The 22,412-nt window shown below is 40.5% G+C and overlaps 1 protein-coding gene across 5 annotated transcripts in view; it reads right to left on the reverse strand.

Moving 5' to 3' along the window:
• Positions 1 to 22,412, reverse strand: part of LOC119218173 (VPS10 domain-containing receptor SorCS1) — a 130,666-nt gene that overhangs the window by 56,059 nt on the left and 52,195 nt on the right. For all 5 annotated transcript variants that reach the window (XR_005120352.2, XR_005120353.2, XM_037472386.2 and 2 more), the window contains exon 2: positions 1,497 to 1,564. Coding sequence is in view for 3 of the 5 variants with exons in the window: in XM_037472386.2 (XP_037328283.2) it covers positions 1,497 to 1,564 (68 nt within the window). In the remaining 2 variants the exon portion in view is untranslated. The remainder of the gene's footprint in view (positions 1 to 1,496; positions 1,565 to 22,412) is intronic.

Here is a 22,412-nt window from a genome sequence, read left to right on the forward strand (position 1 = left end):
TATAGCAACTTAAATAAAGTAGTACTTTCATGTGCACCATTTGAAGGGTAATGTAAGACCTCAATCAGTGCCAGAACTCTAGCCTCACTTGTCTATATGAGGAAACCCTAGATTCAACTGCATTTTAAGTAGGATATGATGGGGCAACGGCTGCTTTGGACAGATGCTAAAACCAGCATTTTTAATACTATTTTTACAATGCACCAACATTTCCCCAGTTGGATTATCACCTGTGTTAAATTGGATGGAAAATGTGATTTTTTTCATATTTTCCATGCCGGGAAATGCCGGTTGTGCTGTTGTTGTTAAAAAGGTTCAGTTCAACTTTAGAATGCACTGTCATTTTGGAGAGCTTGTTCTACTGAGCAAGCTTTGTACTATTGTTCTCATGTTGCAGAGATTGTAAAAACATGTTCATCACCATGTACAACCTCTTTTTGATTACAAAAACATTTAGGAAAAAATAATTTCTCTGACAAGCTTTCCTTGAAAAATCTTTTAAATTGCATATTTGTTTCTGATGTTGAAATTGATCCCACTCTTGTTCATGAGCTGCGTGACCTAAATCAATGTATGCAGACAAAACGGGATCATTATTATGTTCTCCATATATGAATGAAACATAATGGGAACATGACTAATGTCACGGTTTGGGTGTGCTTCCTGTTTTATTTTGTAGTTTCATGTCTCTTGTGTTCCTGGGTAACTTTACTTCCTTCCTTGTTCTGTCTTCCCCTGTGATTGTCTGCTGTGTCAATGATTGTTTCCACCTGTGTTCAATCACCTGCACCTCCCTTGTGTATTTAAGCCGTGTCAGTCTCTTGTCTCATGTCGCGTCATTGTTTCCTGTCCCATGTGCAGGTTGGTGTATGGCGGTTCCTTTTTTGAGAAATATTAAAGAGCACTTTGTTTGTTGGCACTCTGCGTTTGAGTCCTCCCTCCCTCCCTCCCTGCCTGCCTGCCTTCGACCTGCACCCTCTCGTGACAACTAAGGTGTTGTCCAAACTCATTCTTGTTCCCAACTCGCTCACATATGCTTTAAGAACCTTTTTTCAGTCTTCTGACCACTCAAAACTCATTAACATTTCATTTCATCATTTACCCATTGACCCACTAATGACAGGAGCTACCATACACAGTGGCACTATATATATATATATATACACACACACTGACCATAAAAATCATTGGATTAATTGGAATCTAATAATTACTCTTCTATCACAGATCAGTGGATAATATACTTCAAGATAATCTAATATACTGCAATAAAAACATAATCTGACATATAATGTGTGTATGTATGATGATATAGGACTGGTTATTTTTTGCTCTTAATGTGTAATAGTACCTTAACTATTGCCTTTTAGAATGAGTACCAATTCAGTTCAAACAACACTAATACAAATATCTAGAAATATATCATTTGTCAACCACTTTGTTGCGTCAAACTCCTGGTCTATGATTCTCCAGAAATGTCATGTAGATAATCTTACCTCCATAATGAACTTTCAGTCACACTGTTGAGGTTGAAGTCAAAGAGTTTGGTCAGCATCAAAATCACCTGCAAAACAAGACAAGTATTGCAGTCAGTAAACTGGAGTGCCGCTTAGATGCCTGCAGAGCAAGTTAAATGGTATGAAAGTGGGATTAAGAAACAGTTGTGAAACAGAAAAAGTCGATGTCTGACCCAGAAACATGTTGCATGAAAATGTTTTGTATCAACATCGTATCTCGCTTCAAGAAACAAGAATTGCCACAAAATTACTATTTTGAAAAGATCGGTTATGTTTGGGTTATGTTACAAATATTATAGGAACAAAACTACTACTACAAAGTTGCGGACACTGCCACTGCAGAATAAATGGCAATGATCTGATTTCAAAAAGCACTGTGTGGAAAACATGAACAAACTGTTACAGTGATTGTTTGTCGGATCTGTCTTTGGTTTTCTGGGAGCAGCCACAAGCCCTAAGGTCATTTTCAGAAGGAAGTTGTGAAGACCTGTAGTTACTGTATTAGCTTGGTTTAGCTCATTGCTATTTCTAGGATCAATTAGCCATAATACAAAAGGTAAATTGTATTGTTACAACATTGTGATGTGTCTAAAGATATGGTAGCTGGTTGCTATATGGAACTCCTAACTGCTATTCCACTGCACCTTTGAAACCATGAATAGGTTTGTAGTAGACACCAGGTGTCTACGACCAGTCTTCTCAGAGCTTCTGGAAGCCTCAATAACATTTATTCTGCCACTAACTCAAACTCATTAACTTCTTCTAGACGCTCAACAGTAAATATTCCTTGTGTTGTAAACGGAATGAGGGAAGTGGGTCAGCCAAAGTCCTGACGGAAAAAAAAGATGCCCGAAAACATCACTTCTTGTTCCCAGTATAACAAAAGTAAAGCAGCAAGTTCTTTGAGACTGGAGGTGTATTGGAAGTTAATAAAAGGGGAATACGGTTTCAGTTCAATATAGAACTTTCTAACAATCTGCATGAAATTCCCCAGAGATATTTTTCTGTAAGTTATCTGCATTGTAGATAACTTGCAGCACAATGGCCTGGTGGTATGGTGGGGGTTAATGGAAAAACATCTTTTCACACAATCCTTTGCCTGCGATGCGCCGCTACATCCTTATCTCCACCTTCGCCATCGGTGGGGAAATGGCTGCATGTACAAGGCTGGTGATGCACATAGATATTTCCCAGGTAAATAAACAGCCACACAATTTGCACTTGTTGGCTTGAAGCCGTGCACCACGCTGAGCACGGCAAATATCTGATTCCCTTTGCTCGGTTGCCTTTTGATAACTACGCTGTCTAAGTCGCCGTATGACTTGTGTGACTTTGTGAAACAGTTCTACCCCAGTGGGGTTCCTCCTGTGAGTACAAGCAGAACAGATGCACCTTGGGTAGAAGAATTAGATTGCGAGGTTGGGGCTCGGATGACGAAGCTTATTAAAAAATCTGCAGCCCCAAGAAACACTGACCGGCAGCTGGCAGTGTTTTGGAGCGTTATTGTGTGTTGTGGAAAACAACCACTTGTAAAAATGCAGAGTAACTCTAGAGGGAACGAGCATTTTGAGTGTGGGGAGGTTTAATTCTGTGGAATGAATAACCTTAAAAGACCAGACTAGACCGCTGCATGCTAATGACTGACCAAGTACGTTTAGCTGCCCAGCTGGAGGCTGAATTCACACTCGCACCATGCAGCTTCTCTCCCGCCTCTTTAAAAAAGAAAATTCCCCCTCTCCTCTTTTCTGTCTCCTGTCACATTTCCACACCATTTTCTCCTGCAAGTCTACGCCTGCATGTGAAAGAGAGGGAGTGTGTGGTGGAGAGAGAAGCAGGGCAGGGTGATGGGGGGCTGAAGGTTAGGGTAATGGTGCAATTATGTTTTTTAGCTCTCTGAGTCTCTCGGCTGTGTGTTGGTGAGTCAGAGTGTCCGTCTGGACGTAGGTGAAGGTGAGGGGGCAGTGTTTACAACGTTGAGCTTTCCCTTATGACCTCTGCGTGTGCGTGTGAGCGTGCGCAGTGAGGGGCAGTGCTCCGGCTCTAGATCCTGCAGAAAGTCCTCTAAAAGGCAGAGGCTGAGGGTGACTTGGCTTCATTAGTTGGGGGGCAGTGTCCGTACAGGCCCTTCTGTCTGCTACATATGGAGACCATGTAGGCAGTCATCAGTGAGGGATTCTGTCAGTTGGGCTCCCACCGGAAAATGCATATGCTCCATCGCTGACCATGCCAATTAGGCCCGTGGGCTTGTCCTCCTGTAAAGTCTTTTGATGAGGCAGCAGAGATGGCCGATGGACACAGTTTCGAGATGAGCAGAGGAGCATGAAGGCAGCAGGATGAGGATATGTGCTACAGTTTGAAAATAGAGAAACACTGAATAACAGATTCTTCAAAGAACTGCAGTCCCAAGCCCCCATGTACTTCTAATTTGTAAAACTGTACTGACGTCCTGGTTGTAGAGTCTGAGTTATAATGTTAATGTGAACTTTGGTAGTGGCTGCATTTACCAAACAAGAGAAAATGGCATCTGAGATGCATATGTTCCAACCAAAAATTAAAATAATGCAACATTGTCTGCTATGAAATCCAAGAAATCTGATTGGGAACAATCGCGATCTACAAACGGACAAGAGGAACACAGCATTTCGAAGAAAAGGTTAAAGCTGCATGCATGAAGCCAGTTCACGTCACAGTGAGATGGACGACACAGACAAAAAACACAAAAAGAGCGTTTCAGCAGTAGTTTCTAGGGTGAGCCAAATCACTCATGCTTATCTTGTTATTAATAATGAAACAATATAATTTTAGATCACATGATTTATGCTCTGTTGGTCTGTAAGCTAATTCCTTAATGTGATCACTGAGATTAAAATACACCATTCCTATAAGTAACCATTTTAATTAATAGTATATGTTGGAATAATCAGCTTCTTGCACAGAAATGAGCCCATGTAATAGAAATCTCTATCCCATTTAACTGCCCCTTTCATTTCTCATTTTGCTTGTTTTCTAAAAAAATGTTAATTCAGACAATCATTCAGAACACATTGGTGGTACCTTGTTTTACCAGCATTTTTAGACCATAATCATTTCATCAAAATGGCATTCATTCTTTGTTAAAAACCCACAATTTTGAGAAACCGATGAGCGTCTGTGTTGCACATATAATACATTTAAAGAGAACAGTTCAAAGAAAATAACCTTGGATGCATCTCAGGCTTTTCAAATGCAGAAAAAAAAGCGGCAATAGAAATACAAAGAGGAGCCTCCGCTCCGGGTGGGGATCAGTAGCAGCTGTGTATGTGCAAAGATGTAGGTGTTTAAAATAGCTCCCTATTATTTCTCTTTAATCAAAAGTATGCCTTTGCTGCTAGCAAACACTGTTATCTTTTTCTCTGCTTGATAATTGTCTTTGGATGGAGAAGTGAAAATATCATCAATCAAAATACCCAAACATGCATATACAAACAAACATTACCATTTCCTGGGGCATAGGAGAATAAACAAATATGAAATACAGAATATTAGCATACATTCTGTTCATGTTATGCAAGGCTTTACTGACTATTTGTTATTAACACATCGCATCTTTTTAATCACGTGAGACCAGATTTCTCCAGGCCACAGGGATTTTATACCATTTCAATACAGAGATTAGGGAAGAGGATGGCCCGAACAGAGAAGACAACCAGGAACACGTTTCTTGCCACAGATCAGTGTTCTGCAATAAATTCATTCTATGGTGATAACTCAGAAAAATCACACTTCAATACACACATATGATTATTGTATGATTATATTTACGATTCCCTCATACTGTTCACTATTTTTGCCAATCGCTAATATAAAAGTAATATATACTTATGAGACGGGTTTCGGTGCTTGCCGTGTATCCAAATCAGAGGTGTGTGTCCCAGCGAGGTTCTTTAGTGTCTGCAATGTGTGCTGCTTATTAGCCAGCAAATGATCTCTCTTCTGTGGCCTCAGTCAGCCGGATCGCTCACAGTGTTCACTGCATTGACAGAATGTACAGCATATTAAGTTACATACCTACACGCTGTGGACAGGGTGGGGTCATCATATAATCAAAATGCAGATAACAAAGTTTTCTAGTTTGGATTCTGCTAGAGCAGATTATACACTGAGGAATCTGAGCTGCAGTTTCATGTGATGCTCATTTGATCCAATGAGACCTTTTTTTTCTTTTTTCCTGCTAATTATTTAACTCTTTGATCTTAATTTGCTATTTGGATCATGAAAATAATTACAGTTAAAGAGCAAATCTCTCAAAATGGTGTGTTGCTAATGTCTTACAAAACGTCTACTGGTAAGGGTTACAAATCTGCAGAAAAAGGATTCAATGTAATGGGGGGCAGGTTGACACGCATTTTCGGCTCGCGAGTTACTATTCACTCAACTTTTCCTCAAGTCATGGCGATCTACCCCATGTACAATATGAGGTGCGTATAAGCTGTACACTATACCTTTATTTTCACTTTCTTTTTGGATGTGAAAATAAAGGTAAACTATAAATATATGAAAAGTGCAAATGTGAAACTAGAGTATTGTACTAAATAATAATCTAGTTTCATCGTTGCACTCTTCATATATCTATAGTTCATAGATACATACACAAATACTACCTGGACAAACAGAATGAGTGAACACACAGTTGTGTGTAGCAGGTACAAACTAGTAAACAACAGACGTCAAGTTGGTGAGGGATTCATTGTTGGTCTGCTGTTGTCTGAGCTACATCAGAGAATATTCTGTAAAAACAGATCCTCATTGTTCTCTTCAAGTGATTTAATATGATAATAAGTTATGTAGCCCCAGTGTTTTTTCTGACGAGTCCGCCTTCTTCATTCCACTGTGTTTATCAGCAACCGGTCCGATTATAACTTGGCTGTTTGGTGTGTACTCATGTCATGTCATAATCATTTTCAGGAAAACTCAACTCTGAGTGTTCTTTGCCACTGTTTTGGCAAATCAACATTAAAATTGACTATTTAGTTATATAGTTAAATAGATGATGTGTTGTCAATCAAATGAATGCCAATGTGATATTTTATAATGTATACATATAGATAAATAATACTTCTTCTGGGGGCTGTCAAGATAATCTGTGGTTGCCTAATTTTTTAACAGGCCTATAAAATAATGTGTGATAAGTTAAACTGCGTTGACTTTCTCAAACAGAATTAGGCCTCATTGATTTTGCTTAGTTTCATCCAGTTCAAACGCTTTAGGGCTGAGCCGCTGTTGCCCAAGGCAATGCTGGAATAAAAGAAGCCCCTTCAGGACCTGCCTGAAGAGCTAACTGATGGTGCTAACTAACGAGCTCTTATGTTTCCCCACCATCTATCCCTTTGTTCCCCTTCAGATTTAAAGATTCCCTATTCTTACCATTAGCATTTCATTAAGCATGATTATACAAGGCTGTGAAGTAAGGAGCACTTCTTAACTACTAACCTTGCCTCCACTGATCATCACACAAAACAATGCAGAACTGACACTGATGTCTTTTGTTTTTTTCTGCTACTTCACATCCTGTATCATCAAAGAACTGTGTAAATTGCTTTCGCTATCTGTGTTAGGAAAAACAAACAGTTCTTAAAGTGATCATCCAGATCGACAATTAGATAGAAGACAACCCAAAAGACGGACAGGAGGAAGAGTTGTTGTACAGCAGGAATGAAAGCTGTGATTATGCTGTTCTTGACCTTGTCTCAACGCCATGATAATGAGATGATCAGAGATCGCCCCGGGAAGCAGCCCTCTTCACGCATGTTCGTTAGATGTATCAGCAGTCTAGTGTATGGGCTGCAGCTTTTTATTTTAAATAGAGACACAGCTTTTAAGGTCAAAACCCAACTGTCAGAGTTTACATGAGTTACCAGTAATTGAGTTGCCTTTGGCATTTGATGTGTCTCATCATGACACCAGTCCTGACCAAGAATTCAACCCAGCCCCCACACAAAGTCATTCAAGGCTGCTGAGTGTATGCACAGGCTGTGGTAGAAGGCATGCTGGCTCCATTATTAGAGGAATGAATCCAAGGACAGAGGAAAAAACTTGGCATGACTGAAAGTTAAAGGAACATAGGAAAATTAAAGGAATTGGGTATCAGTGGAAGCTCAGTGACTTGCAGCCACTGAATCTATCTGCAGATGGTGTTGTCAGAACTATTGATCTGGTGTCATTGCGTAAACGTTAATGGAGACTAGTAAACATGATCAATGTCCATTTGCTGGTGTCTGTCAGTATGGCGTAGGAGAGCAGAGCCCTACAATATGAACCTATATGCAGGGATAGGTCCTCACCCAAAGTCGTTATGGTGGTTAAGATATTAATTATATAAAATCCTATTGATGTGATTACATCTATGACAATGTGGCTGATCATTTTTTAGAAATAGTGATTGAAAAATATTGAAATCTGTGATATCCAGTCTTCATTTAAATTAAATTATATTAAATGTATTAGCATAATCCGAAGTCACAAAACACAAATCTGCTTCAGAGGTGAGGGATTTAAGTCAATTTAAGGTCAGCCAGAGGACTATGTGCATGTGTTGTTACGAATATTTTACAACGTACAACTATTGACTCAAAACTGAACCTTGAGGCAAACTGTGTCGCTGCGTGCTTTTATTCAATCAATCTTATATGTCTGATAAATAGGTTGATTTTTTTTCTTGATTAATCGATGAATTGTATAAAAAAGAAAAACAGCATGAAAAAGGTTTAATTTCCAACCCTTTTTTCTAAAACTGAACTCCAAATTCACATTGCAAAAATATTTCTGAGTACAGGTTGCTCCTTGAATATAATAATTTATAAAAAAAAAAGAAAAATACAAAAACATTTAACATCAGAACTTCTCTATACTACACTCACGGACGAACACACTCAAACTCACACACAGACACACTCCGAAACACTCCACCATGTTTACTTAAATCTTATTCATTAAATTAAGTAAATGTATACCACATCTCAATACAGCTAAATGGCTCTAAATAAGCAAGCCTTGTGAGATGAATTTAAAATGGCATTTGTAAATAAATGCATTAGAGCACATATGTCAAACTCGGCACGCCGGGGCGTCCAGTGCGGCCCGCCGCCGGAATGCATATGCCGAGTGACAGCCATCACATCAGTCAACGAACCGTCGGCCGTACCGTTCGCTGGTCGGATCGGCAACCCCCCCCCGTCAGCCATTTGCCGGTCGGACCGTCGGCGCGCACAACCCCCCCCCCCCGTCAGCCGTACCGATCGTCAGTGGCCCGTTCGAAGTGGGCAGTATCTGGCCCGCCCTTGAAATGCGTTTGACACCCCTGCATTAGTGGCTTAGTTAGCCGGGCTTGTTGAATGGATCACTGGGTGTCTCCCTTTACAGGGGTAACATCAACTACCGTAAAACCCACAGTAAATGTGCAAGTGCACTAGACTACCTTACCGATTGCATTAAAAAGTACAACACATACAAATATATTTGTCAATAATAACCAAAATTGGACAAAGCACAAAATATATACAAGACAACAGATTGAAAAATGAATGGTCCAAAAAAGGCGAGTAAATAAAAATGTGTCTTTAGTCTTGCTAACTGCTTTACTGCTGTTATTAGCGAGCTAACTTTAGCTTGATCAGCTGGATGACAAGTAAACAGCAGCAGAAGAGAAGGAGGCTCCTTACGTCAAAACGGGACAACGTGGTACAATATGGTGTTACGTTGACTTTGCATATTCTGCTATTGACACACTTTTTTAGTTCATTCAATGTGAAATGCTCCCACACCTTGGACGACTTAACTCACGTCTTTGACTGCGCCATGTGACTCGCAACAACTGCCAGTGCTGCTGGCTGCTTTCCTCTACGTCGGCTCAGCGCTTAATTTTTAATTTTTGCTTCGGCCGCATCACTGCAACTCATTGAGTAACTTAATAATCGCGCAACACAACAAACAAATTCGTTGTTGCAGCCCTATTGATTTTACTACGTGATTTACTGATTCACAGCATTGTATACTTTCATCATGTTTGTCTTGTTGTCTGTGTGGATTGTAATGTGTGTTGAGAAGGATGCATCGCCTTTCCCGCTAACCAAGTCTACCTGTACAAAATAATTAACTCTGTGCTTGGTTCCCTGCTCTTCATCATTTACATCCTTCCCCTTGGAAAAATCCTCCGGCATCATGGCCTCAACTTCTACTGCTACGCCGACGACACCAAACTCTACTTCGCCTCCAAGACCATCACCGCAGTCACCCACTCCATTCTCACTGCCTGTCTAACTAAATCTTGGATGCAACAGAACTCAAACTCAACTGCAATAAATCTGAAATACTCAGCATCCGCCCTACCAACCTCAGCCACTCAGCACAGACCTTCTCCCTCAACATTGATGGCTCCGTCGTCGCCTCTTCCAGCCTGCTCCACAACCTTACTCGCAACCATCCTCGACCCCACCCTTACTTTCCTACCCCATCCCAACCACATCACCAACACTGCTTTCTTCCACCATTGCACGGCTCAAACCCTCCCTCTCCTCTGCCACCACCGAAATTCTCATCTATGCCCTCATAACCTACAGACTCGACTTCTGCAACAGCATCCTCTAAGGGTCTCCCAACAAAATCCTCAATAAACTGCAATATGTTCAGAACTCTGCTGCTTGACTCCTGATGTCCACCCGCCGCCATGAACACATCACCCCGGTCGAATGCCCGGTAAAATACAGGATAGACTTCCAAATATTACTCATCACTAACAAAGCCCTAAACAACCTGGCCCCTCTCTACCTCTCATTCTCCAGTTTCTCCCGTTCTATTTTTCTTTTTTAGTGTTTACTGTCCCTCTTATCTGTACATTTTCCCTTACTTTGATTTCAACTGTAAAGCGTCTTTCGGTACCAAGAAAAGCGCTATAAAAAACATTTGGCTTTTTTTTTTGTCCGGCCTTCTCCCCTAAGGTCCCGCGTCCCCAGTTCTCACTCCCGGCCTAAGCAGTAAACACTCAGTGAGGATGAAAGCTTCTTCGACTCCCCTCGATCCGGCTCCACAGATCCACAAAGAGACTACGGCAGCTTCTTCAAAATTGGGCCTTTGAAAGGACTAGCACCGTTGTCTCCCAATCGATTCCCGCAAAGGACAGAACGGATGTTGAGTTAAACATGATCATTAATGTATTGTTTAACGAGGGATTGTGTGTGTTTAGAGGCTGCAGAGCTCCTCTAAATAATGCAAAAACATTGCTTGTTGTTTAGATGGTAGAATTTGGTATCAGTGTTTCCCCATGGTTTACAACTTCGGGGGGGGTAGGTAGAGTCGGGCAGATAGTTCAGCTAACGTGGGGGACTCTGTTCGTTTCTGCACTTGAACTCGGAGCAGGAGAAGTACTCAGAGTTCTACTTGCAGGAGAGCAACTTGTCCCATCGTGACCACCGTGGGAGCGCAGATATATTTGTTTGCTGGTGACGCAACATATTTTTTGCCGCTTTCTACTGCCAGATAAAGTGCGGACGTCTCTGCGCGCATTGGGGTGAAACTCCGCTGTGAGCGATACAGAGCGCAAAGGAGAGTTGTAAATGCAACCATGTAAAGACAGAAATGTGTCTCTCTGCTGGTACGTGTGTGCACATATACGCACACGTGTTGTAGCAGAATCGGTGTGCGTGGAAAAATTCCAGACTTTTCAGGAGGGCAATCATTTCAGTGGGGGGGTGCGTAGGACGAGTGTCGTCATTAGCAGTGCCCTGCGTAGAATTGCATTCTGACACCTTTGTTCCTCAATATAGTGATATAACATGTATCTGTATACGTGTTCGAAGCCCTGTTAGCAGCACAGTTATTATAAGCACGATTTGGGCTACATCCGCCATTGCAAAGAATCATCAACAAAGCAGTTAGTGGTGCACAAGCTGACGTCAAACACAGCGGATAACGGCGCACACTCTGACGTCGCAAGGCAAAAAACCTGCTTATACTGTCCACACGACAACACTGCAACCAGCGTTTCTGAAATGCTCACCCTGGCCGGAGTTTTCAAAAATGTTTCAGTGCCCTGAAACTGCGTTTTCGTGTGGACGGAAGGCCGAACCACGTAAAAAAAGTCACGGTTATAAAAAATACCCGTGTTCGTGTGGACAGGGCCTCAGCAAAGTGGTATGTGGTAATTGTGAGTGTGCCACGCCAGGGGAAGCACTTCTGCCTCGTTGTACTGCTCTGCTCCTCAGAGTGGTTTTGCAGTCCATGTGATGTTGCCACATTCAAAGAAAAAGCTTAGCCTTTAAATCAGAAAAACATCCTGTGATGTGAAGTAATGCAAGTTTGCAGTTTTAACACAAATTAAAATGAAATTGTTTGAGTTAACAATGAGTAACAATCAGAGAAATTCCAAAAAATCTGATATGAAATGTTATGATGTATGGAAAGAAGCCTCCTGACCAGGTTAGGTTCACAGGCTCAGTTACCATAGCGACTCACCCTGAGGTTTAGTTACCTCCCTTTCTGAAACAGACAACCAGAGTTTCCCTCATCTCAGGGTTAACAAACTCTGAGTTTCCACTAAACCGGCTTCTTGAAACAGACCCCAGGTCAACAAGAGAAAGTGATTGATTATTGACCTGCTTCTGCCAGCTGCTTGTAGTTTGTGACGTTATTCCTAGCACCATCCAATTACTTACTGTGTGTGTATCATTGGAGATTGTAGCGCTGAATGGATGCCAGTGGAAATTTCCAACTGGACTCGTTCCAAGTTAATGCATACATTAATAGGTGGCTGACTAGGAGGGGGAATGTGTAGCCTATTGCAGAAAGTAGAGCAAAGTAGAGCACAGGAGAAGACTCAAAATACGGTTCTGCAATGGACAACAATAAACTGCCGAGTTATTGATAAACCATAACTTAATGGTCTATAACCAACCAACAGACTAGCTGAAAGCATCCAAGTAAATTCCTCAGAAAAGTTTCATGCAGATTATGGACAAAACCATTACTAACTGCCACTTGTATGTGTAGCTTGAAGTTTTTTATCAATAATGAAAAAAAAATCCACAACAAAAACTAAGATGACAAAAGAATCACATGGGGCTTTTTGGTGGCAAAGTGGAGGATTGCATGGATGAGTTTAGACCAGATACCTTACCTTTTGTCCGTAAAATGTCATAAAGCTCCTTGGTCTGATGATGCCTTTTCAATTTTTTTATGAGGAGATTGATTTGTGGACTTTGAAAACACCGTGGTAAATCTGCACATGCCTGATGAGTAAATTACATTTTAAAGTTTTCTTTGTGGTTGGAGGAATATCAATGGAGGGGCTTTATACTTCAGCGACAGCACATGCATTCCGTGGAATGTAATTACTATTGTGTATCTAGGAAGTATTGTGATTAGAAAAGGGTGTACACATGCAGTGGGGAGAAAGGGCCTGGCTCAATATTCAAATTATTTCCTTTTCTTGTCAAATTTGCATTATCAGCATTTACATATAATCTGCCCGATCAATTTCCCTGTCTGCATATTTACCTAATATAATTGAAAAGTGTCCCACTATTTAATGAGATAATTGTTACTAACAGAACTCAAAATAAACCAGTGTAAGAAAGTAAGACCATTTTGAAAGGAATTCCTTTTCTAATGACTTCATTGTAACAATTCCATGAAATGCCACTTAAGTCTAAAACTGTCATAAACCCTGACAGGCTACAAGAGAGAATCGCCCAGAGAACATGGATGATGTCCTACACAAAAAAAGTCAGAGAAGGACATGCTCATCTTTCGACTTCACCCCAAAGTGTAACAGCATAGCCATGCTACAAACTTTTTGTTTGGTGCTTGGCAGATAGTGAAAGAAAGCTTAAAATCAGGTGGAAGACAGCAAACGAAAGGCAAAAACGCCAAACTTAGAGCTTCAAACCGTAGTCAGAAAAACAAAAAATGGGTGTCACCGTAAGCTGTCTGTAGTTTCTTTAAATGCTACTACCTCAGAGAGAAAGAGAGAGAGAAATACTAGACTTTTTATTTTTAAGGCAAAAAGACATTTGTAATAAAGATGTAGTGTTTGGCTTAACATCTAGGCCTTCACATTCGTGCAGCTTTTAGAGAAGGCTTTAGGCCAAATGTTAATATTTCAGGCAGTTAAAAAGAAGAAAATTCTAAATCAAGTTGATCGCACATTATATGCAAGAAATATGAACCTGAAGATTAATACCAAGTGGATTAGAATGAGAATAGGGTGTAATGGTAATAACAGACATTTGATTAGGTAGAATAAATGAATAGTGTAGAAATAGCTTGACATCTTTTGTGTTTTTTGTTTTGAACAATTTTCCAGCTGTTTTTCTACTGCATCCGTGTGGATAGCACAGTGTAAAGCTGTAACTCTAGATAGTATGTAGAGTCCATCTTATCTTATCTAAAGAGAAGAAAATGTTGTGTGCTTTGGTTAAAGGGATGGTTTGGGTTCAGGGGCCCGTTGTATTTTGTAGTTTCCTGTCTCTTGTGTCCCTGGGTTAGCTTCACTTCCTGCCTTGTCCTGTGATTGTCTGCAGTGTCCATGATCATTTCCACCTGTGTCCAATCACCTGCACCTTCCCAGTGTATTTAAGCTATGTGTGTCTCTTGTCGAGTTATTGAATGTCATTCCTGAAAGGTGTCTGTGAGTGTCCCTCTCGAATGTCCCACCCCCCCGAACCTCGGTCCTGTGTAAGTTTCTAGTCCCTAAAATAAAGCCAAGGGGAAGTCCTGCCACACCACGCAGTCACAGTGTGTGGTTGTTTAGGGTTCTTCTCCATAGCCCGTGTAGTACTACTGTACTGATCAGGTATTTTAGATGCTAACATATTTAGAAACTATTTAAAGTAAAACTCTTATGCTGATATGGATTCTTAAGTGTCTAAAATAGTGTTGTTAAAAAATGGGGGTGAAGTCTGCAGGTTTCATTTAGCAGTATTCATACACTTTTTAGCAGGTTTACCTCTTTTCCACCATCACATCAAAGGTTGGGCCAGGCCCACTTTTTAAACTGATGTTTGCATTACGCATACTTCTCTGGTGAGCTGCACGCAAGAGCTAACTGAAACTAGGAGAGCTCCGTATAATTATTTTAAGAAGCTGGAGCATATGGCGGCCAAAGTGTGGGGGCACAAAGAGAGGCCTCGTCTAGAATCTGAATACGTCTTAGTGGCAAGCATTTGCAAGATTTGCCTTGGTGTTTGGTGGATACAATAATCATTAATAAAAACAAAGAAATGCAAAGCTTATGAGAATAGTAGTTAGTAAGTACATTAGTAGCAATTGAAATGTAAATGTTATAAATATCAACTTAAACATTATAGAAATCAAAAAAATGATTTATCAAATATATGTTTCACTGTCAGGGCAGTAACATTTTATCTAGATTGTTATAGAAAAATAAGTTACCAATTTATAAGTTAACATAAGTGTTTTCTTTTTTTTCTGAACATGTACCAGCATGAACAGGTTTTCTCTATCAACACGCATCATAAACAGTCCATCTATCTATTAATTACCCATCAATAATTATTTTCAGTAGCACGTGTCCCTGTTAGAGTGAAGTGGTCCAGCACTAAGAACTTAGCTTGGATTTACTGAGCAGGGACTTTTTAGTCCATGAAGTCCATGTTTGTACTGGATGTCTCAGTGTGTGTGTGTTTTTTTCCTTCTTTTCTACTATCAGTGATGCCGGTTATTAATTACTGGATCTATCAACTCTGCAGTTGGGAGACATTCCAAATGTCAACATAAGAGTTTGCTGTCTCCGGTTTTCTTTCAGTCTTAGGTTCGCCCCTAAATACTCTTATTTTCTGAGACGCGTGATGACGCCCCTCCCTAGCCAATTCAAGTATTTTAATCATTGGCTAAAAGATGCTACATTGTTGCTACATCTAGAGAAAAAGATGGCAATTTGACAACGCTTACTGCCGGTGTCTTCAGGCATCCCTAAAAAACACAAATATCATAATCAGCCTAAACAGGAAAGATGGCTACTGTTAGTCCTCACAGCTGTTAAGCTTTTAATTGTTGTATCATTAAATTTGACCCAAAGGTAATTATTTTAACAGCTTATTATTGTCCTGTCATAAACTATACAATCATTCCAACAAATCATGGACCGATCGTTTCCATTTTGTAAACTTCAAATTATGGTTACTGAAGATCTGAAAGTCTTTAAATGATTTGATCGACAGGGGGCAGCAGCTTGGTTAAGCTTTCAAATCCTCCATCATCATCCGGTACACTGCAGCCACTGCCAAGGGCAATCTGCCACCCCTCCAGGACTTGTTCACTTCGAGGATCCTGGAGCCGAGCTAGAAAGATTGTAGCAAACCCTTCTCAACCAGGACATAAACTGTTGAGGTCCACCAAGACGAAGACCACAGTTTCTTCCCGTCAGAAGTCAGACTCCTTAACGGAGCCCGGGTCCCCCACTGACTGACTCTGTCATCCCGACTTCCTACCGCTGACTCCCCTGCACATCCCCTCATAATTCTTATTCAAATACACTTGAAACTTTCATATACAGTCAGAGTACAATTGCATGGTGTGATTCTGTTTGCCTGTGCATATACGTACTTAAGTGCCATTTAATTTTATATTATTCTGTTTTGGGTTTTTTTCTCACCTTGTCCCATAGTCCACCTTGTACCACCTGCCATGACAAATTCCTTGTATGACTAACAATCTTGGAAAATACATGGTTCCTTTTCTGATTAATACAAATGTATTCTGCTATTTCTGAGAAATATTTTTTACATTGTGCTACTCCGACCAATAGCATCAAAATTATAATTTAGCTTGCAATAAATACTGCTGCATAAATCACAGATAATTGAACAAATTTATGTAACCTATAGACGTTCACCATTAAGATAAATATTCCTATTTTACTGGTGTAAATGCTGTCATTAGAGACAGCCTCTAACAATCTGTGATGGGAATAAACCAAATTTGTGTAAGGAGGTGCATTATTTAGACTAATGATCTGAATTAAATAGGTTTCACTGGACTGCGGAAAATGTGAAAATCTACATGTGAGGCCATTCAAACCTCTTGCAACTCTCTGAGTGTGATTTAATCATACGAGCGATGAAAGGCAAATTATGAGGGGATTCTCAACGCTGTCTTCCTAATTTGGAATCATTTCCAAACAAAATAACATGAATGGAGCAATTAGAGGTGAAAAGACTGATGGACTTATTACACCGTGTCTCTAGTTTTGCTAAGCTGCTATTAATGCCAAGGAAATGAGACAGATAATTAAAAACAAGAAGGAACGAGGAGCTCTGCCGTCACAGAAAACTTCTACGAAAAAAAGATAAAGCATGCATGAGAGTTAACACATACAGGCTAAATTAATACACTACTGTTTTGTTTGTCAGGCAGCTGTTTCCTGTGACAGTAGGATAGACCAGTGGTTCTCAACTTGTCTGGCTCCGGGACCCACCTTTACCCCTTAATGATGAGCCACCACCCAATTCGATCGGGGGGGGGGGCGGGGGGGGGGGTGCTTCCGCGTTCGCTGGCGGTGTCGACGGGGGGGGGTTCCGCGTTCTAATTGCCGCGCTGACTGAAAACATGGACGGACGAACCGGAAAAACACCGAAAGTCCTTTCAAAATAAAATCCCAGGATGAATTATTTTTTTTTGCAATGGCCCGCGACCCACCACAAACGGGTTGAGTTGAGAAACACTGGGATAGACAATACCTTCATGCAAGGTCTATGAATTGCAGCAAAATGTCATTGTACCTTTACAACCCTTGGAGTCTTTCTGCACTGTACATTTCTAAATGTCTGTTGAATCCAGTGGCTTTGCTTTTTGTATCTCGTTTCACTGTATTGATCTCATAACCTAAAATCCTCACTTCTGCAAGGTCAAGGATCAGCAAATACTCACGTCTGGACAGGCTTATGATTCCATTCTGATGCAATTTTACCTCTCCAATTCCCTGATTATCACACTCCTGCACGGCAATTTGATATCTCATCTGTCGAGGTTCAGTCACATTCACTGTGCTTCAATTTCCAACGAGCTCTGGCAGAGGCCAAGCATTCCTCAGGCTGCTTCTCCAAAACATTTTAGAGTTTGACACACTCTAAACATGAATTGTACCCATCCAGCATTTCATGACTGGCTACTTCTTGTTCCAAACTATTTTCAATTCAAAAATGTCCTCTCTGTGCCTGACATGATGACCTGATTTTATGTGTGCCATGGTTTACTACATTGATCATTTCCAATATTGTGTCTTATATTGAAATGTAATATCACTTGAGCTTGTTGTGTTCTTTTGATACCTCATACTTATTTTTAATAATTTGGTTTTGGGTGATCTTTGGGGGAAATAAAACATCTCAATGATTGAATCAATCCATATTTTTGTGTGAACATATGCCTTTGTAACGTCATGTATTTTTTTTATTAACAAAACTCCGTTAAACTGAGATGAACATTTTTATTTCATTATGTCGATTCTCTGTAAATAATGCTAATTTACAGAAAAGAATTCCTTTTGACTTTTTTAGAAAGAAATAAAATACACTACTTATCTGTTGTATATACACGGCAGGAGCAATTTATAACACCCAATAAGTTAGGTATTTCAATTTTTTTAAAGGCAATTACATTAAATGAAGTAGTTGTCAAATGATATGAAGTTACTGCACACTGTCATTTGTAGGACACTAATCTGCAATTTTATGTATTCTTGATGTCAACCAACCATTTACTTTAATGCAAAAAGTCATTTGCACATATTGTCACAAATCAATTGAAAGTTGTGAAGAAAGTCTACCTAGACCATTTTTCATTTTTTCACTGAGAACACAGTGACCGGGTTTCAGTAATCCATCTACACTAAACTAACCCTCAGGAGCCAATTAACAAAGAATGGTTCGCGGCTGCTAATCCAACCATGAACTGCGTATTATTTGCATTTGAAGCAAATGCAATTTCCTGTGTGATTGTAATTATCTATATTAGCGAGTATAAATGTTCCTGAGGCCAATGCGACTGTTGTGAGGGGTGATTCAGAGCAGAGGTCAGGAGGGGTCAGCCAGAGAGACACAAGAATGCAAATAACACAGAGCAAATGGAAAAGTAGAGAAGTGAAGGATATAAGGTAGAGGTAAAGGGTAATTTGTTTATTCCTTGATACAGCTTCATTTTAAATTTATTTATTCATTGTTTTTGTGTCTTGTACTTTTCAAAGTGACATAAAGGGGAGCTTTAATCATTTATTTTTCATGACACAACTGTCACTGCATCCTAAAATAAGTTTACTCTCCTTTTGAATGTGCCTCAGTTGCCCTCATTTCTCAGAGGAAGCTATTTGTGCTACATGTCACCCTTTACATCAATTATTATAGCTGTGATGTTATTGATCTTAGCTTAGTACGTTACCCTTTGATAATTAGCTGAAAACACTATGTACATCTGATGCTCATGGTCCAACCAAAGTTTTGGACAGGTGAAAAAATCTATTGTGGTTAGCTCAGCTGCAGAGGGGAGAGAGCAACACTGCTACAGCAAAGCGACGCTGCCTCCGGTTAACTCCCCTATACCGATGTTAACGGCAGACTTTACTGCTAAATCGGGTTGAGACATTTTGGTGGTAGTAGCAGCAGTTTCCAGCAACTTGAGGAATTCAAAAGAAACTGAATCATTCTCTGTGCACAACGGCAAACAATAAACAAGCGCATGTTGTATCACCATCAAAAGCTAATGCGAATCCTGAAAGAGTTCCAACTCCACTATGTTATCCCAGAAATAGCATCAGATGACACACAATTAGGTGTCTCTGTGTGTAAAAATGCCCCAGCGGCTACACCAACAGGTGGCCAATGTGATTACAACGGTGTCAAGTTAGAGGGATGTCAGCTTTGAGCGGTTCTTGGAGGCACTGCAGTTATGATTTACAGCGGAGCAGTTGAGGAGTGTTCATATGATATTAATGAACCCACTAATCCAGCTCCAATGAGATGCTTTGCCACAGTGTATGTTTGGGGGGTTGCTGATGGCGGCTACAAACTATGGCTGTTCCAAAACACAATTTTCAAACACATTTTGCCGAGTTTGGTCGCACTTTGTAAGTCACACAGGTCTAAAATACATTATAGACATGTTTATAATGGAGTACTATAGTAAAAAAATGTAGTGGAATGAATGAATGCAGTACTATTGTAGTATGCATTCATTCATTCCATGTACTTGCATGGCTTTTAAATACAAACACTTTTACTTAAATTAAATAAGACATTCTAATGCATTATAAAAGTGATGATGTTTGCATATAAATGTAAATTACAACTACTGGAATTTTAATTCATGAGTGGAAAAAGTCAGCAAGTAACAATAATGAAGAATTATGATACTTCACCGCAAAATATAAAATGATTAATGTTGTTAATCATTAAGAATAAGTGATTATTATTCATTGCTATAAGCAGAGAATAATTAGTTACTTTATAATGCATTATAGACACAGGCCTTATTGAAAGTGTTAAGTTAAGCTGTTGTTTATCGGCAACCCACAATAAGAATGGCAGCATGTGTAATTATAATTTGAATGCTTCCTGTTATACCTGATTCCCTTCGGTGCGGCCTTTCTTATGGACCGTTACACGGAGCTGCTCAGTGAGAGCCATAAAAATGAAAGGGTGAACAATGACTTTCCTTATCAGGGTCTGACACGCTTGCTGACATATTACCATGACATGACTTAGCAGAGTTGTTGGTGTCAGCGATGTGGCTACAACAACAAGCAAACCCCTGATCTGATTAGACATTAAAGGGAGCCTATGAGAATGTTCAAAAGCAACAGCTTTCTAACTTACATTTATTATGTACAGGGTTCGAAATGACTTAGGACTCTTGGGGGGGTCCCCTAAAATTTAACTATAAAAAATACTGAAGACTACCTTGCTACACTATATACTGCAGGCAAAATTATTTTGACATATTTTGAAGGTGGGATAATGGTCTTGGGATGTTTTTCATGGTTTAGGCTACTCCCAGTATTGTAGTGGTGTGTGGAGAAGTGGATTGGCTATAATCAAACAGGTAACCCTCTAATTCTGGAGCAACAAAGTTACAGCACCATATATAAATCCCTGACATGACAAAGTGGATAAAGGTCATTCTTTCCTTGAGCAAGGAAGTTAACTAAGTTACCAAAATCTACCAGGTGTACTCATTATGGCAGCACCATGCACCTTCAAAGGGTTTGATGAAATACAACTGGCGTTTCTCATCCCCTTATGTTAATGGGATTTGTAAAACAACTAGCCGCTGGATTGAATAATAATGATGTCTATAAAGACTGTTCCTGGCATCTAAATAAGGCACCGAAATCAGAGTTGCTATTCGGTCCGGTAGATAACGGCCGTTAAGACAGCTGTACCGCAGAGGAGAACCTGTGAATCTCCATAGCTCGCTGTGTAGAGCAGTGCGCTTGTTGGCTTTAGGATGTTTGAACCCACGGGGTTCGAATCCCGATGGTTCCGATCTTTTTTTAAATATATTTTCTTAAATACATGTTTTCATACGTGGTTGTGATGTAGTGCTCACTTACACAATCGTGAACGCTGCAATGGATTTGTGATGCGTTTTGTAGATTTTCAGCAATATGTTTGTGAATGTGTGAGAATCAGGAAACAGACGCATCTGCTATGAGGGGCCGTTTAGGACTTAACTGCTGAGACACTCTCACACACACTACTGAGACACTCATGCCATCTCACTAGTGTGCGTGAGAGCATCTCACTATACAACGTGAGAGCATCTAAGTTACACCGGAAGGCTGATTTTGAACAGCGCAATGCGCCAATCATACGCCCTTCCTTCATATGCCTTGAAGTCCGGGATCGCCCGTCCAAGTTTATAAATACTACCATATTCAAGAGACGGAATGTCATTTTAGGACGTTTTCAGGCGAGAAATTAGGTGTTTAAGCAACATTTCTGCGGTCGGTTTGTTAGCATTCAGCCATCGTAAAAAATTCCATGGAGGATGTCAGAGACGTGAGGGGTAGTTAACGGGACCACCTGATGCCCCCAGCACCAGGCGGTCAGCCTCATCTCACGCCGCAGACAGCAGCCTGTTCAGTACCAGGCCACCTCTTACAGCCTTCACGCGTATGCATTTGAGGAAAATGTAGAGTGTTACGGACCCAACCTTTAAGGGAAATCCACAAAGGAAAAGGCATTCTTCCCCCTGTCAGCGCTGGCGAGACACGAAGAGAAGTCGTACAGGCATCTGCCTGAGCCCTTCCACAGTGATCCTTTAAGCTGCTATCAGCGCCACTACAACCCAAAGCTGCTGCTTTACATTTCCATTGATTGAGGATTAACCTTTCTTGTGATTAAAAAAGATATATATTTCAAAGAGGCTCTATCTTGCCTTTTGCTCCCCACCACCTGTCAGCAAATCTTTGATATCCATGAGCATTGCTTTACAGCAGGACTTCTAACACAAGCTGGTTTGTAACCAGATATAAATGAATGCGAAAAGGATGAAAGTACTGCAACAAATATATTTTGAAGTTACTGTTTAAAATTACCAGTTTAATATTGATGTCTATATGACATCCATTAGTAAACAACACCATCAGAGAGAATATTGGCTATTTCCATATAGTTATTCTTAATGCTTCATCTGTGCCACTGGGTCAGATTCCATCAAAATCAGAGCAAATCATCAGCTCCAACAGCGACTGCCGCCGCTGGCAGACCCAGATACGCCCGGCGGCAGCGTCCCTCCTCAGGGCTTTGGCTCGGAGCTCCTCCGGTCCCTGCTAGGTGACAACACCGGAAACACACTACTGGGGAGCCAGGCCATCCTGCAGGGCCGCCTGAAGGGGAGGGAGGAAAGGGG

The sequence above is a fragment of the Pungitius pungitius genome, chromosome 9, assembly GCF_949316345.1.
Source record: "Pungitius pungitius chromosome 9, fPunPun2.1, whole genome shotgun sequence".
Classification (NCBI taxonomy): Eukaryota; Metazoa; Chordata; class Actinopteri; order Perciformes; family Gasterosteidae; genus Pungitius; species Pungitius pungitius.